General features: G+C 44.1%; 1 protein-coding gene across 1 annotated transcript; it reads left to right on the plus strand.

Annotated features, from left to right (window-relative positions):
* Nucleotides 1–613: 613 nt before the first annotated feature.
* On the plus strand, nt 614–14,427 carry lmnb1 (lamin B1). The gene is made up of 11 exons (XM_069677148.1): nt 614–1,109; nt 6,078–6,234; nt 7,042–7,167; nt 7,600–7,770; nt 10,811–10,936; nt 12,404–12,624; nt 12,712–12,940; nt 13,018–13,122; nt 13,250–13,369; nt 13,494–13,604; nt 14,064–14,427. Exons 1-11 carry the CDS (start codon nt 760–762, stop codon nt 14,103–14,105), a joined length of 1,758 nt encoding a protein of 585 aa, XP_069533249.1. The 5' UTR covers nt 614–759; the 3' UTR covers nt 14,106–14,427.
* The last annotated feature ends 219 nt before the right edge of the window (nt 14,428–14,646 follow it).

Genomic DNA, 14,646 nt, shown 5'->3' on the forward strand with positions numbered 1-14,646 from the left:
AATTAATTAAAATATAAATAAATATAACAATTGTATAACTTTGAGTATATAACTATTTATCATATTTTTGTGCTTTTAATCCTCCTGACTGCATTGCGCAGCTAAGCAGATGAAGGAACAGAGAATTTATTTATTGCACAACATGAACATGGTTTTACACTAACAATAATGATAATAATAAAAAAAGATACGTGAGTTATAATCACGGGTTACTAACAATGTCTGCATATCACACAGGTCATCAGTTCCACCAATGTCTTTCGCTTTCGTCTACTTTGTTGTGTGTTACAGCACAGCAGACACTGCAGGGAAAATGATACAATCAAATACATTCAAGCCGAGTCGTTATTTTTACAAAGCGCTTGTTATAGTCACCGGGACACTCCGGTTCGCCGAGCGGAGTTAGGTGCTACAATAAAGCGAGCTGGAACATTGACTCCGCCCGTTCAGAGGTTTTCTGTATGCGGAGGTTACATTTACAAGAGAACCCAAAAGTCAAAGTTGAAAGAACGCATTGCGTCGAGCCACGCCATTGGCTAGTTCAACCTAACGTAAATTTTTCAATAAGCCGCCATATTGGGAAGCCAAACCCCTCTTTCATTAGGATAAGAAAGGACAGGATACACTTCCAGGAGAGTTTACGGAAGTGCGGGCTGTTGTTGGGCGCTTTAACCTGAATCGTTACACCCACAGAGGAGGTATCCAGGTTCGGTCTTGTTTACCGTCTTTCGTACGGGCTTTTTAGCTACTTCTTCTGCAATGGCGACCGCAACTCCGACCGGTCAGAGGAGCACGTGCGGCAGCGGCACACCGCTCAGCCCGACCAGGATCAGCAGACTGCAGGAGAAACAGCAGCTGCGGGACCTCAACGACCGCCTGGCCGTCTACATCGACAAAGTCCGCAGCTTGGAGTCCGAAAACGACGTCCTCCACCTGCAGATCAGTGAAAAGGAGGACGTGAGGAGCCGGGAGGTGTCCGGACTGAAGGCGCTGTATGAGACGGAGCTGGCCGACGCCAGGAGGAGTCTGGATGACTCTTCAAAGGAGCGGGCCTGGCTGCAGATCGAGCTCGGAAAGATCCGATCCGATCATGAGCAGCTCCTGCAAAAGTAAGCCTCTAACGTTAATCATGCTACAAGGTCTTAATGCGAACACGAACTCAACACGATTAGCTACAGGCTACAGGCTAAACTTTGATTTTCGAGCCATTTTTGCAGCATTACGTACGCGGCTCTGTGGAGGAGGTTACGTCTGCTCCTCTGCTGAGAGCGTCATTCAAACTCTGCCTATAAAAACACTTTGAATTTAACTGTTCTGCAGGTCTTTACACACTTCATGAAGATATAACCTGCATGTTAAAAATAGTATATATAATATATAAAATAATAATAAATATTTAGTATTGATTGGCAGCCGTTAACCGCCCACCATTGTCTGTGTTGAAGGAAAATAACAGCCATCTTTCTTAAAGGACATTAAATGTTCCCATATATAATAGTTAATGACTATATAGTCGACTAAGTTGATTAACCCAAAGAAAAGTTTGATTAGAGAGAATTAACTGATGTTTAATTAAACTGACTTCATGGAAGGTGACATGGTGCCTTCAGGGTCTTCTGGTAGACTCTGTTCAGAACAAAAGGCACAAACACAGGTGCAGAATTTAACTGGCCTTTTGTTTTTTGTTTTTTATGAGGTGAAGGCAGCTATAATAATAATAACTCTTCTTCCATGATTGAAGTGGAATAGGGCTGCAAAATGAATGTACATATTATTGAATTATAATTCTAAGTATAATAGAGAAATTGCAGAAGATGAGCCACGTTTGTCTGGTGCAAAAACCAACAAATGACACATTACCAGTGACAATAAAAATTATAAAGCAAAAATCACCATTGTGAATCATAATGAAATCCTAATGTCCATCAAACTAGTCGCAATGTATTTCACCCCCACCAAAAAAAAACGTGAAGCCCCGTAGAAGAGGAAGATATCAAACAAACGTAAAAGACATACTTTTATTATTAAACGTGTATTTATAGAAAACTAAGCATTTCACGCCGCCCATCCATTTAACATGTGTGTGTTTGTGTGTTCACAAATATCTGACAGAACAGAACAGCTGCAGCAGTTCCTCACAGCTGTTGGCTTGAGTTGCATGAATAGACAATGTGGAGTTTTCCTCCTTTAAAGTCTGCTGATTAAGTGCTGTTCACAAAGACGTGTTTACTTTGCAGTTAAAAATGTGTTTCGCTCGTTTACATTGTAAACAAAACGCAGTGTTGTGTTTAGACACTACAGTCACACCCACAGCCGTGTGTTTGTTCATGTGTGAAACCACGTCCGAAAGCATCTTTGATTTCACCAGCGTGTAAAAAACCTCAGGAGGGTGATGAGAATGATGCAGAATTACACTGTTGTAGCTGAATGAAATCCCAGATTCACATGTAAAAACCACACACACACACACACACACAGGTGTGAAGCTGCTGGTGTGTGTAGTTGAACAGAGGAAGTACTGTGTGTGGTCAGTGTGTGACAGCAGACCACAGGTGGCGGTGACGCCTGTGTGAGTCTGTCGGACAGTTGATGCGACCCGTTAGTGTGCTGCATGCTGGGTTTTAAAAAGACCAACTCCTGCTGAGAAACACGAGGATGCTGTAGCTGCTTGTTCTGAACAGAGAAGTTAATCTGGACATGATAAAAGTCTGCGATGTGTGATTACATTGTACAATATTATAAAATGAAGTGTGATAAATGAACAGACATTAGAGTGCATACTGGCTGTAACTGTTAGTTTCCATGTCTGTCTGCTGTGCTGCATGTTAAACACAGGCTGTGTAGAATCATCATGAGGAGCCCAAGTGAGCGCATCGTGCTTCTTCTGTCTCATTTCAGCTGATCTTTAGTTTCTCATCTCATCTGAACAGAAGTAAAGAGACCCAACACAGCTGGCGTCTCTTCTTTTTAACGTGCTTTTGCTTTAGAGTCAACAGGAAGAGCTGGATTTAGTGTTCTGCTGTAATAAGGCGAGTGCTGTTTGATAACTTCAAGAGTATCTGTCGTATTTTCTGTCCTGTTTTGGTCTTACTGGGAATGTTGTGTGAGGTGAGATCCCTGCGTCGGGTCAGTGGTTTCCCTCCCTGCTAATGTTTCTCAGTAAAATGTGAGAAAGCAGACATACCACAGTACATTCCTCTCATAGTTTGTCCACTTCAGCAGCCGTCCCGCCTGCCCGCCCGCCGTAACCCCGAGGCCGTCCCAGCAGAGCTCCTCCAACAACAGGAGACTTTATACTCACAAACGCACTGAAACGCTCCACTGTTGATTCAGTTAACCCGGCGCAGAGCTGGGAAACGGAAGTGCAACGTGACAAATGTGGCTGTCATTCAATTAAAGCATGAAAACAGAAACAACCTGAGATAAAAATGTGTTTCCAGGACAACCATGAGACAAACAAGAAGCTCTTTTCTGCTCATACAGCTGTCTGCTCCGTTCATAAGAGTTCAGTGTATTTTAAAGTTGTTTATTTTGTGCTGTAACTTTGGAGCAAGCTGGCACCAGAGTTTCCTCTAGGATTAATAAAGTTCTATCTTGTCATACGTTGTGAAAGGTCGACTCTTATTGATTTACCATAAAGTACCATGTTAACAGAGTACAGCTGTATTGATAAACGGGGTGTGGTTTATTGTAGTGTAACGAAGCAGCAGGTGATGGTATGATCCATCCATCATCCATACTCCTTATCCTTATCCAGTCGCAGGGAGCTGGAGCCTATGCCAGCTGTCATTGGGCGAGAGGCGGGGTTTCATCTGGACAGGTCGCCTGTCAATCACAGGGCTGACACATTAGCCGTGTCCCGATGCAAGTGCTGCGTCCTTCGAAGGACGTATTCAGCGCTGATTGCGTCACAGCGGGTGCATCCTCCACGGCCCAACGTGTGCAGAGATTCATTGCGCGCCAATTCAAGCGATGCTGGACTCTCACGCGGCCGAGGAATACACTTTAAATGTCAAAGTTTTTAGTAACAACTCAATTGAATAGCTCAAGATACAAATGTTAAAATAACTAAAGGGGCCTTGAAACTTCAAAGTTATGTGATGCTAGTTATGTTAGCTAATTAGCCAGCTGGCTACCTGTTGCTAGGCGACGGGTAGCGGCGCTTTGTGGCGCAATGGTAAAGACGGCCACAGCTGGCGACGCAAACAGGAAATCCTCCGTAGACCAGACCGTCTCATTTCAGTTCAGCCTCAGCGTCACCACATCTTACGAATGACTCCTCCTTCCTTCGTGCTTTGGAGGATGCAGCCCCTGGACTGGGACACAGCTAGAGACAGACAACCTTTCACGCTCACACTCACACCTACGGGCAATTTAGAGTCACCGATGAACCCAAAGAGCATGTGTTTGGACTGTGGGAGGAAGCCGGAGTACCCGGAGGGAACCCACGCATGCACGGGGAGGACATGCTGACTCCATACAGAAAGGCCCACTACGTCTGAACCGGGATTCAAACCAGGAACTAAATAAACACTATAAAGCTGTGCAGCCAAGTACAGATCCTATAGACTAGATTGTTACTGTGATATTGCAAATATAAGAGGGGCTGCAAGAAACAATTATCTTCACATTTGATGAGTCACTAAGTCCATATAATGTAAAATAAAAACACTTCTTAAAGCCCAAACCGACGTCTTCAAATCGCTTCTTTTGTCCAGCTGACTGAAACCCAAATACTTTTAATTACTGCTGTAAATGACAAACGAAGCGTCACATTATGGAGCCAGCAGATGTTAACATGTTCGGTTACAAATGACTGAGCGGGCGCCCCGTGTACAGAGGCTACAGTCCTCGTCGCACTGATCGCAGGTTCGACTCCCGGTCTGCCGATCATTTGGTGCATGTCACCCCCCACTCTCTGCTCCCAACAGTTCCTGTCTGTCTTCAGCTGTCCTATAAATAAAGCCAAAGGCCAAAAAAATGATCTTTTAAAAAAAAAAAGACTGAAATGAGTCAGTTATTAAATAGTTTTTATATTTATAAATGTATTAAAGCTGCAGCTGTGGTTAGATTAATAACAATGCTTCTGTAGTCCACTAGATGGAGCTAACATTTAACAGTAATTTATTTCTCTTGCTAGAGGGGCTGAATTACTTTGTTTTTGGACATTGGACATGTTGAGTTGTTTAAAGTTCCTGTAACGTACAGAAGCCAGCACATGCTGACGTTCGTTTGAGGTGAGATGTGTAGACTGTAATTAAAGTTCAGTTAAACAGGAGACAGAACATTTGTTACAGGTTTTATGAACGTGTGTTGGTCAGGCTAGTTACTCAATGATCTTCAGTTACTGCAATAAAAATGATTAAAGGGACATAAAAAGACAGAACTTCATCTTGTTAAATAAAAACATGTACAGAGTTTTGTGATATTATCACAACTAAAGTAAAGTGATGATATGGCATCATAACTCATGTGTTATAATCTCTCATTGTGAGTGAAGTGTGGCGACAGTATAGTGATTGTAACCTAAGTATTGTGATAATATCAATAAGTATCAGGATTATGTGAATATGATAAAATGTTGTCTGTAAAGACGTGTGCATGTTGGTGTTGTGTGCATCCTGTGCTGAGCAACACGCTGTTTCATCATCCATAAACACCTCTACATTCATGTTAGGTTATTTATACTTTAACATAGTTAAACACAGTTACACATGGTGAATGTGTTTATGAGCTATACTGCAGCCAGGCAGCAGGGGGCGACAGAGGTTTGAGCTTAATTTAAGGGAGCTGTCATGTTGACACAGTCTGTGTGTAAAACAGAACAGATAGACATGGAAACTAATAGTTATAGATCATATTCACTATTAATATCTTTTACTCACACTTCATATCTCAACACTGAACAACATAATCACACATGGCTGAGTTTTCTCGTGTCGTGCAGGCCAAATCTCTGCTGTGGTTCTGGGTCCAACATGTGGCAGATATAATCCAGGAGTAACTCAGGTCCTCCATCCTCCTGATGTCACACACTTTGGTCCACATGCTCTCATCACTCCTCTCTCTCATTTCAGCTACAACAAGAAGGACTCTGAGGCGGCCGGATCTCAGGCCCGGCTGAAGGACCTGGAGGCCCAGCTGAACTCTAAGGAGGGGATGTTAGCCACAGCGCTGTCTGAGAAGAGGAGCCTGGAGGCGACGCTCACCGAGCTGCAGGAGCAGCTGCAGGAGGTACAAACTGCTGGAGTGCCAATATGATGAAAGAGTTGACCTCCTTTTACCTGTTCCTTTGAGCGGTCATGGAGTGATGCAGATAGACCGTTCAGAAAGGAGTCATTTCCTGTATCTGTCACATGGTTTCTCCAAAGCCCCGCCCCTTTTTAGGAGATTAGCAGCAGGTCCTGCGTGTATTTCCTCAAAAGGAGGACGTGCATTGTACACTTTAGCACAGAATATTACCCCAGTTAAGTTTTTTTATTTCACAAGCAGCATCTCCTCTGAACAATTTGGTCTCTGACGGCCTGTTCAGGCGCAATCGTCAGGAGAAGTTCACTTTATCTGAGACTTTCTTATTAAAGCAACACTCTGGAAACACAGATCTCTCTCTCTGTTAGTAATGCTGACGTCTCTTTCTGGTCAGAACAACAGAAACTGAAAGGTGAAACTGTGAATTAAGAAAGACAAAAAGTGACTTTGTTAAAAATGATGTTATTTTTTTGTTGGAGGGGAAAGAAAAGACAGGAAGTCTTTAACATTTTTTATGATTAGCTTTAGTGCATCGTCTTTGTTATAGACAATCTTTGATGTCGAGCGACATCTACATGAAACACAAAAGAATATATTTAAATATTTTTCGCTTGTATTTAACGTGTTGTTTGTAATTTGAGTAGTAGTTTGAGCATATCAGGCTCAGGTTTGTTTTCAGGCCGTATTTCTTTCTTCTGATGTTCTCCACTTCTCCACTCTTTATTTATTTATGTATTTTTTCCTCCTGTAATTCTTCTTATTTATGTTGTTATTTTGTTTTTGTGTTGTCAGCTGGATACAGGTCTGGCTCAGGCCAAGAAGCACCTGGCTGATGAGATGCTGCTGCGGGTCGACCTGGAGAACCGCTGCCAGAGTCTGACCGAGGAGGCGGACTTCCGTAAGAGCATGCACGAGGAGGTGAGGAGCCGGAGGAGTGGGAGGAGCTGAAATTCATAAATATATTGACCTTTGATCGGCTGACTATTTGTACAATTAAACGATCAGTTGTTTGGTCTTTAAAGTGTCAGAAAGTTTGAAACAACAGTTTAAAACAGAGTCTTCATGTACTAAAACATTACAGGCAGAAGATCTCATGTTGAAGACGCTGGAAACAAATGTTTGATATTTGATCTTTTGATTAATCGATTATTGAATGAAGAGTTTCAGCTGCAGACATTTGATGAAGTCACAGACGAGACGGCGTTATGCTGCTCACACAGAGCGGTTATCCTGATCTCGATTTGACTTCACTTTCTCATTGTTGTTGTGTTTGATGGTGCGACCGTATCACAGCCGCCTTTAGTTAATCAGACAGGATCAGAGGAGTGTTAACCGTTTGTTGTTCTGCAGGAGGTGAAGGAGGCGCGGCACCGCTACGAGAGCCGGCTGGTGGAGGTGGACTCTGGACGGAAGGAGGAGTATGAGTACAAACTGACTCAGGCTCTGAGCGACATGAGGGCTCAGAACGAGGAGCAGATCCAGATCTACAAGGACAACATGGCGAGCACCTACCTCACCAAGGTACACGAACACACACACACACACACACTCTGGAAGCACGCACACACACAGTCTTTGTACATCTCCAGCTTTATAATCAATCACGTTTTAAAGATCTGACTGCACTACCTGCTGTAACAGGAGTGTGGAAACTGTCCTTTCCACGTGTAAGTGAATGCATCACGACAGCCACATGTGATGTTTTCTGGAGGATTTTCAGAGATCAAACTGCAAAGCTGGTTCAGCTGTTCTCCTGTTCTGTGCTCAGATGTACGTCGCGTTGCACAGAAGCGTCTGCCAAATGAAACTGTAACATCGTGTTGTGAGTTTCAGGAGTAAGATTTCTCTTCATCTGAAACTGATATAATATAATCATATCATAGTCATGAAGGACAACTAAGTTTGCCTTCCAGTGTTTCCCACACAGACGTTACCTGGGCGGGCCGCTCAGGTGTATCTTTAGACCTCTGTAAGCACCTTTCTTTATTGTACCTGTATGAAATCACCCTGCACCATCAGCTCACTTGTTAACTGTCCTTGCGTACCTGTCGCGAGCAGTCTCCGCACATGCTCGGCACAGAAACACACACAGCAGCTTGAGCCCACTTTCACTTTCTGTTTGTGTGTTTCTGAGGAGAGGTGTGTGTTCAGAGGAGAGGTGTGTGTTCAGAGGAGAGGTCAATCAATCAATCAATCAAATTTTATTTGTATAGCGCCAAATCATAACCAGAGTTATCTCGAGACACTTTACAGAAAGAGCAGGTCTAGACCGACTCTTTGTTAAGTTATTTAAAGAGAGGCCCAACATGAATCACCATGAGTAGCACTTAGCAATTCGGCACATTGGCAGAAAAACTTCCTTTTAACAGGCAGAAACCTCGAGCAGAACCAGACTCATGTTGAACAGCCATCTGAGGAGACTGGATGGGCTGAACATGGGATAGAAGGAGATGCAGGATAGAGACAGGCAAAGAGAGCAACAACAACATATGTTCTTGTTACATGAACAACAACAGACACATACTGATGGTTGCAATGCCAATAATAGTGGTAGACTAGAGGTGTGTGTTCAGAGGAGAGGTGTGTGTTCAGAGGAGAGGTGTGTGTTCAGAGGAGAGGTGTGTGTGGGTGGAAAACACCTAAAGGGGAAAAGGTGAATGACGTCATCTGTGAAATAAAGACTTAAATAAGCTGGAGAACAATTCACCATTAAAAGGATGAAGTGATATGAACAGGGAGATGTATCTTTGGAATGTTTTCTATGGAGTGTTATTATTTATGCTTCTATTGAACATGTGGAAACACACCATCTGTTGACGCTCAGTGATCGTAAATGCTTAAGAGAGAGCAGAGACAGATCCAGAACAATAATACACAGGTGCTGCACGGAGCAGCTGACCGCAGTATTCATGAACACAGTTTTACCTCCGTCCTCCGGCTGAGCTCTGAAATGTACAGAAACAGAAACTTCAATAAATCAGGTTTAAATGTTTTAGTTTTATTCGTCTCTTTAGTTTGACTTTAGTCTGAAGAACGTTTAACCCCTGAGTGTCCGTCCTGCTCCTCATGTCTGCTCGTTCGTCCTCTGTGAGAGAAGAGAGGGACGACACCTCAGCCATAACAAGCTAACGTGGGTTCGTTCATCAGTCATTGATTATTAGCTCATCGTTTCAGCTACAGTGTCAGTGATCCATTCATTAGGCACCGTCTCTTTTGCATGATCTCATTCCTTTTATATTTTCACTTATGTTTGAGTTGTTGTTTGCATTTTGTATTATTTGTATTGTGCTGTATTTTTGTCACTTCCTTTGGGATCAATAAAGTTTTATCTTCTGTATAGAATGCACAGAAATGCACAATGCATTATACGTTTAGAGATTTAGGGAGACACACTGTCACGCTCTGAGTTTACCTGGATCATGACGACGGCTCACCTTTAGTGTGACCAAACGACTAAATAGAGGAAATGATGCACAATATATGGTGCTATCATCGGCCGCAACCCATTCTTAGTGAACCCCCCTTTAGTGTATGTTGTAGTGCAGTGTCTGAAGTCTCGATGAATGTAATCTCTGATCCCATCGGCTGCAGTCTGACGGTGATGCAGCCTCTGAGGACGCCGGGGAACAGGCCGGGCGTGTGGCCGGCGGTTAGCGATTAACAACTTCCTCTTCCGCGTGCTGCTTTGTTTTCAGCAAAATAAAGTTAAAAGTTAAACGCTAAACGGCTTTTGTGACACCACGTCGGGGAATTTATCTCAAGTTGAATTTTAGCTCCAGAACAGATTGTTAGCTGTTAGCTGTTAGCTGCTAGCTGTTAGCATGCAGATGTCTGTTTATAGAGATTAATAAGCAGCTAAATCATCGTCAGCTGACGGAGTCGGGATGTCGTTACGACGGACTATGTTCCGTCTCCTTCGCTCTCCTCACAGACTCTTTTTCCTGCATACGCCCACTTGCCGTCCCAGAAGTCCATGTCCCTGCCTACAGATTCTACAGCTCTATATAAAATCTGTAACTAGACATTGTATATAATGCGGTGTGAAAGCTCTGCTGGAGATCATGATTAACCACAGAATCACGTGTAGAGATGCAGCTGTAACGTCGGCAGGTGTGAAGGTAAAGTGTCAGAGTCTGAGCCGCAGGTTTACAGTCGATGTGATGACGTGACAACAGACGCATGAAGCAGGAGCGTGTGTGTGTCTGTTTGCAGGCTGTATGTGTGAACTTGTGTTGACAAACGAGATGGTCAGATGGAGATGGTAAACAGACACCTGCAGAACCATCAGCAGTTATCTAAACGTATACTTCATGTTATGGAAGATAAAAACAAACCGTCTGCATGTTTATTGTGCAAGATGTCGACGTGAGCATCTCTCACTGTTATGAAATCTGTCACTGTCAGTAAGTCACGTCAGAAGCACAAAACACAAACCCCTCACCTCTGTGTGACTTCCTGTGTGACAGGAAGTGCCCGGAGCTGCTCTGTTCCTCTTTCAGGCTGCGGTGAGGTCGAAGCGGAGTCGATGTTGTCACTGAACCTTCTGTGTGTTTGTTCTCAGCTGGAGGATCTCCATCGTCTGTCGGAGATGAACGGAGCTTCAGCCAACATGGCCCGAGAGGAGCTGAGAGAGTCTGCGCTGAGGATCGAGAGTCTGAGCGCACAGCTGGCCGGGCTGCAGAAAGAGGTGCAGCGACTACATCACACCTTGTTTTATTTTAAATACAAACAGAATTAGTTTCTATATTTGATTTTAAAAAAACAATGAAATCCAGGCAGAACTCTGATGTGTGACACTCACCTGAACTTATTATGATGCCTTTTGTCTTTTTATTTGAGCCTCTGTAAACTCTTCATCAGGTTGTCTGTTAGTTCAGATGTTCAGATGCAGTTATTATTCACTTTTCTCACTTTCAAGTGAAACATTAAATATTAAATTACTTTGCAAAGTAAAAAACATTTAGCATTATGCATCTGAGCAAAGTTTGTTTCAGGTGCAGCTGATTGTTTGTTTCTCTTCCTCACATTCAGACTCATCAGATGAGCCGACTCCACACTGATGTGTTTGTTTGTCTTAGGAGCGTAACCGTGGCTACGTTTGAGGCTCTTCTTGTAACGCTGCTGTTTCAGTTTGAAAACGTGCCTCAGTTTGTTCGGGCAGAAACAGACTTGATGACGCAGGAGGCCACTTTGGTTATCTGAACACAAACATGAGTCCTGCGTCGCAGCGGTCCGCTCGACATGACAAACTAATTAAAGGAGCTGTTGTTTCTGATTTCTGCTGTTTAGAAGTCTAAATCGTTAAAATCATTTTATTTTCAAACATGAATCTCTGATCGGTCCCTCCAGGAAGTTGCAAAGTCACAATCGCACAGAGTCCCGTATGTTTTAGTTTTTTTGTTAATCGCTGCAACTTTCCTGCAGATTCGACGAGTCACCATCTCTGCTGCGCGCGTGCACGTACGTGCGCCGTTCATTGAGGCTTCGGTGTGATCGTCTCTCTTTCAGGAGCTTCCTGATCCCAGACTTTATGCAGCAAATCGATAATCCAGCACTCGATCATTTATCTGTTTCTGTGCTGAAAACCGTTAGCTGTCCTCTTAGCCACTTCCTCATGCCTTGTGTTAAATCTATTGACCAATCGGAGGCTGTGTTACTGATACGAGCACAACAGCGTACATGTGATCATTATAATGAGCATTTGTCACTTTAGTTTCGTTCAGTTTTTACACATTTTATTTTTCATCTTGACACAGAAATCAACAGGAAGTGATGTCAGAAGACAAACGGCTCATTCAACCAATAAATGGCTTTATTAAAATGTTTTTTCCCAGTTGGAAAAAAAGCCTAAAAACAACAAAACAAACTTTCATTGCAACTTTTAAAAAAAGCGGCCGCGACACCAGAGATTTTAGACCGCAACAATCAGAGCAACCTGCAAAACCCTGCAGGGGCTGAACAAGTTCTCCTGCTGGGTCCAGTGGATTCATCTCTTTCCATCATCACGCTTAAATAGTTTGTTTTTTACACGTGCATGAAAAGTAAAAATGAAAAGCCAGTGAACTGATTTGTGAACAGCTGATGATGACGGTGTTTGTCTGCTCCGTCACACCTGCATCATCACCGCCTCACGCTCTGCCCTCTCTGTGTTCAGACTCGTGGTTGGCGTGATCGTATTTCGGAGCTGGAGGCGGCGCTCATTCAGGAGAAAGACACGAGCCGCAGGATGCTGGCCGACAAAGACCGCGAGGTGCTCGAGATCCAGGCCAAGATGCAGCAGCAGCTCAACGAGTACGAGCAGCTGCTGGACGTCAAACTGGCCCTCGACATGGAGATCAACGCCTACCGGAAACTCCTGGAGGGAGAGGAGGAGAGGTGAGGAGAAACAGGAAGTTCTATTCAAACTCCGGTTCTGACTTTCTTTGGTGAAACACATCTAACCGTCCCGTTTCCCTCCGTCAGACTGAAGCTGTCTCCCAGCCCGTCCTCTCGGGTCACCGTGTCTCGAGCCTCGTCCAGCAGCCGCAGCATTCGCACCGGTCAGGGGAAGAGGAAGCGCGTGGACGTGGAGGAACAGGAAGCCAGCAGCTCGGTGTCCATCTCTCACTCCGCCTCGGCCACCGGACCCGTCAGCGTCGACGAGATCGACACCGACGGGAAGTTCATCTGCCTGCAGAACAGCGGAGACGAGGTGAGGAGAGAGAGGGTTTCAGATGTTCAGTGTTTGTGCGTGGAAACGGCTCTTTACGTGCTGTCTGTGTGTCTCAGGACCAGGCCATGGTCGGGTATGAGATGATTAAGACGATCGGAGACGAGTCAGCCACCTACAAGTTCACTCCCAAATACGTCCTGAAGGCCGGACAGAAAGTCACGGTGACACTTTAAAACTTTTACTCATGAAAACACTTTAGAATCATGTCAATAACTTTCTGATTCCAAATGATTTCAAGGGAGCAAAGGTGAGACGTTCTCTCCTCTCTCTCTCTCTCTCTGGGTTCAGGTGTGGGCCTCTGATGCAGGTGTGAGCTCCAAACCGCCCTCAGACCTGGTGTGGAAGAACCAGACCTCCTGGAGCTCCGGGGAGGACGTCCACGTGGTGCTCATCAACCCTCAGGGAGAGGTCAGAGCGCGCGCACACACACACACACACACACACACACACACACACACACACACACACACACACACACACACACTCGGATTGTATTCTATGTGAACCATGTTTATTTGCGTGTGTGTGACAGGAGGCGGCAAAGAGAACCACGACGTACATGACTACAGTAGAAGAGCAGGGAGAGGAAGATGATGATGATGATGAAGAAGAGGCAGCTGAGGAGGACCTCTTCCACCAGCAGGTGAGACACACGCTGCACTGTGAGACACATTTACTCTTTGATGCACGCGTATTAGATTCATGCGTGTGCTCGATGAAGTCAGTTTGTTCCTCCGCTGCTCCGTCTGCCATTTCTGAAACCTTTGACCTCTAACCTATAAATTTAATGCCTGACTCATTTTTTTAATACAATATTCTAAATATAAGAAAGCCTTTCTGCCCTGGTGGAATGTGGCCCTAATACTCACCTGCCACATCTAACACACCTGGTATTTTGGCTCGTGCAGGAGCGACTTTGTGTCCGTCTGGTTTTCGGGCTGAAACGCGTCTGAGTGACGAACCGTCTGAAGAAGAGCTCGCGTGTCGACCTCGCGCTGATTAGAGCTGAACTTTATCTGGAACTATTTTTGAACACTTCCTTTTAAAGCTTCAGCGTGTGTGTCGCTGTGTCTGAAATGTGTCCATGACTGTGTGTGTGCAGGGAGACCCTCGCACCGCCAAGAGAGGCTGCTCCATCATGTGATCAGCACCCAGCCTCCGTCACCTCCTCCTCCTCTGAGCCCAGCCAGTCTGCTGCCAACTGTAATACTAGAACTATTTTTCTATCTTTTGTAGTGTTTCAATAAAATGTATGAATTTTATTTTGTCTTTTAATTTTAATAACAAAAACCGCTTTTTGTAGAAGAAGAACTTTCTCATGGAAAACCAAAAAAACATCTCAGCAGAGTTTGTAGTTTTTTCTTTATAAACCTCCAACATGAGCTGAACTCAGACGGGCTGCGTGTTTCTGCTACGTCCTTTTTTAATAGATTTAAATTTTGTTATTTTATTGTATATTTTATCTTATTTTAAACCTTTAAAGTTACATAAAAGCCGCAGAAGGTCAGTAAATGTTTGGGATTGAATTCGCTAAAGATTGTAAAAAACAAACACTAAATCTCACGAACAGGAGCTCATGTCAGAAAATGTTCCTGCGATCAGTTTGGACCTGAAGTGGACAAAATGTCAGAATTACACGACGTGGAAATGAAATGTTTAAAAACTACGATTGTATTAATGAGGCA

This window comes from Semicossyphus pulcher, unplaced genomic scaffold, assembly GCF_022749685.1.
Source record: "Semicossyphus pulcher isolate SPU_LCO1_2020_fin unplaced genomic scaffold, fSemPul1.0.p SCAF_28, whole genome shotgun sequence".
NCBI lineage: Eukaryota > Metazoa > Chordata > Actinopteri > Labriformes > Labridae > Semicossyphus > Semicossyphus pulcher.

Bases quoted from the DNA above. Each gene is read 5' to 3' on its own strand.
- lmnb1 (XM_069677148.1), top strand. From the start codon at position 760: ATGGCGACCGCAACTCCGACCGGTCAGAGGAGCACGTGCGGCAGCGGC. The intron at 7,168-7,599 runs GTGAGGAGCCGG...GTTGTTCTGCAG, and splicing joins GTAAGAGCATGCACGAGGAG to GAGGTGAAGGAGGCGCGGCA. The intron at 13,370-13,493 runs GTCAGAGCGCGC...TGTGTGTGACAG, and splicing joins TCATCAACCCTCAGGGAGAG to GAGGCGGCAAAGAGAACCAC.